The sequence below is a fragment of the Cynoglossus semilaevis genome, chromosome 10 (genome assembly GCF_000523025.1).
Source record: "Cynoglossus semilaevis isolate Cse_v1.0 chromosome 10, Cse_v1.0, whole genome shotgun sequence".
In the NCBI taxonomy this organism is placed as follows: domain Eukaryota; kingdom Metazoa; phylum Chordata; class Actinopteri; order Pleuronectiformes; family Cynoglossidae; genus Cynoglossus; species Cynoglossus semilaevis.
In genome coordinates, this window is record NC_024316.1 from 20,592,818 (window position 1) to 20,595,817 (window position 3,000).

Consider the following 3,000-nt stretch of genomic DNA (forward strand, 5'->3'; position numbering starts at 1 on the left):
CTTCTAAGATTATATCAGCTGTCCTGGTGTAATCCCCCCCCGAGAGGATAATCCAACAGTTTAAAGATGTCGTGCAGCACAACAATGAAAATAAATATTTGAAAAATGAATTATTTTTACTGAGAAAAATCTCACTTTTTCTTTGGTTAAAATTGAACCTGGTCCTTTGTTCCTCTGTGAGTTCTGTTGGGATCCTGTTCACCCACTTGTTCTCCTGTCTGTGTGTGTGTGTGTTTTCCCCGTCACAGTAATTAAACCACTTCTCATTTTCAGCAAACTCTTCATGAGAAATGGGACGAGTACCGGTCACTGATGGTCCAGGAGCAGAGGCTGGTTCACGGTGAGTTTGTTTTTGGTTTTTTATTTATTTATTTTTTATCTGTGAGTAAAAACAATCCAAAATTGTAGAACTTATATCCATCGGTTCTTTGTGGATTTTGATCACGTCCGTGACGAGGTGTCTGTGGTGCAAATTTAAAAAAGTCAGGAGCGTCGCGTCTGCGTCAGGCGAAAAAAATAATGAGAAATTCTTCGGGATCTGAACGTCGTCTGGACTGTGATTCAAACAAATATTTTTACTAATTCTTGTTGGACCGGATTAAAATATCGAACGGCTCATAACTGGGCCACGGGCCATATATTGGCCAAGTCTGATTAATAGCGATCGTCAACCGTCAACGGTGAAGAGACCGAAGCTCCGATCATGAGGTGAGACCCTGACGAGTACTGCAGTATTTCATGGAAATAAAGCAGCAGTATTTATTAGCCACGCCCCCTAGAGTACACACATGTGTATATATATATATGTATGTACATATATATATACATATACTGTATATATGTAGGTATATGTGGTTATTTTTTTCACTTGTCATTGGTCTGATTGGGCTCTAGGTGGCGCCTTTATTTCCATGACTCGATGTTTACGTTGCGTTTTGTGCCGATCCATTTTTCTGACTCTCCTCGTCGTTCCTGCAGGAATAGTGATGAGCGACGCAGCGGTGTACGAGTCCCTGGAGTCCGCAGGCGTGTACGGCAGCCTGGGCTCCCCCAGCCCCGCCGCCCAGAGGGCGCTCCGCGGCACCGGCAGCACCAGCAGCAGCGCTAGCTTCCTGAGCACGGCCACCGAGGACGACCCTCTGTACCAGACGTGTCTGTACCAGGGCGACGGCAGCGTGGACTCGGACAACGGCAGCACGGGCAAAAAGAAAGGACGACAGTTCTCACAGAGGCTGCAGCGCCTGCGGCCGGCCAGCGAGCTTTTCGCCACGACCAAAACGCAGCTGACCCGCAGCGCCAGCACGCGTAGCTACGTGCGCGGCTCGTCGTCGTCGTCGTCACCGGCCCAGGGCGAGAAGAAGGAACATTTCAACTCCATGCAGAGGAAACCCAAACCAAAGAGCTTCCGCAGACGAATCCTGAAGTTCATCCCTGGACTGAACCGACCGCTGGAGGAGGAGGAGAGCAAACTGTGACCTCCTGACCTTCACCGGGACGGACTGAAGCGCCGATCCAAAGACTTGAGCCAATGTCTGCGAGAACCACACCAAAGAACAGAAGAAGAAGAAAAGAAAAAAGCCCTCGGAGTGTTTGGACAGATACGTGGACCGGCTACGTTCTTCAGCCTCCACAGCTGTAAATAATTTCTCTTTTGTTGGTTAAGTTATTTATTTATTTTTCTTGTTTTGTACAGAACGAAGCTTTTTTTTTTTTTCATTTTTACTGCATGTAAGATGTTTATTTTGACAGTTAAATAAATGCCGACTACGTAAAAAATCACCGCGTGGACGGAAACCTTTTTTTTAGTTCAGTAGGATCAGAGCTTTGTTTACATGTCCCGCCTTCTAGCTAAGAGACAGGTCTCTGATTGGCCGTCGCCCTCATGTGTTCCTCTGATCGCATTTTTATAAATCGACTCATGGATAAATACATTATTGAAGATTTAGTTTAGTTTTCAACTTTTATCAGAGTTCAAGCGTCAGTTACTCTGGAGATGCGATCTCCTCCAGGTGGCGCCCTTCACCTTTCTTACTAACTAATGTTAGTGCTTTTCATTTAAGAGTTTTTTTTGGAGGGGTGAGCGGGGGGGGGTCACCCAGACCGCGGTCCGTCATATCTCCCCTGATGCGGTTTATTGTCGGCTGAATGGAGAGGAATGTGTGCAGGAAGCCACGACCCAGAATTCCTTGCACAACAAGTTTCTTTCAGTTCCTGCAGACGATGAATGCTGATTCCTCCTCTTCCACGCTCCCATGATGCCATGGTGGCCGCGCTCGTTCACCAGCTCGTTGGGTTAGCATCTGTTGCTCTGTGTGTGTGTGTGTGTGTGTGTGTGTGTGTGTGTTGGGCGGGGGTTGCCTGCAGTCTTTTCATTCCTGGCTCCCAGCTGACCTCTGAGGTCACGGTGGTCACTCTCTCTCTCTCTCTCTCTCTCTCTGAGGGCTCAGTGACGTTGATCCTTTTTGTCCTCTGCCACTTATTCACCGACATGTCAGGAGGGTCGTTGACGCTCGGGTTTTTGAGTATTTTTTTTTTTTTTTCCTTCTGGTGTTGGACCTGTTGGAGTTGAGGACGAGGAACCGAAAACCATGGGTTTAAACGGCGTTGGCTGGAGGCGTGACCAGGAGATAATTAGTCTGGATGATGGTGGACAATGAGACAACGGGTCATTTACCACAGACACTGAGCCTAAACAAGGGGGGGGGCAGTTAGTGCTCAGTAATTACCACAGTGGGAGGTAAGAACAGGAGGCGTGGCTGCTCAATAAAACTGTAATTTAAGGGTTTGAATCCCAGCCTGCTGCCTCGACGTCAGTGTGCGAGAGGAGCAACAACAGGATGACGTCAGCGCCCACTTCTGTTAACGAGGTGAACTCCATCAGTGTAAGAACGGGCCAAAACAAAAACACACTTGGAAGACGTTTGTCTCTGTTGAAGAAACCTTTGTTTCTGTTCGACCTCTGACGATCTGCGAGGGCTGTTGGAGTCGGACGTCGGGGGG

At 47.9% G+C, this 3,000-nt stretch overlaps 1 protein-coding gene across 1 annotated transcript in view; it reads left to right on the plus strand.

Moving 5' to 3' along the window:
• tamalin (trafficking regulator and scaffold protein tamalin) overlaps positions 1–1,570 on the plus strand; it is a 9,734-nt gene extending 8,164 nt beyond the window's left edge. The window contains exons 7-8 of the mRNA XM_008319504.3: positions 274–340; positions 979–1,570. Of these exons, the coding sequence (XP_008317726.1) occupies positions 274–340; positions 979–1,475 (564 nt within the window). The 3' untranslated portion in view covers positions 1,476–1,570. The remainder of the gene's footprint in view (positions 1–273; positions 341–978) is intronic.
• Positions 1,571–3,000: the final 1,430 nt, after the last annotated feature.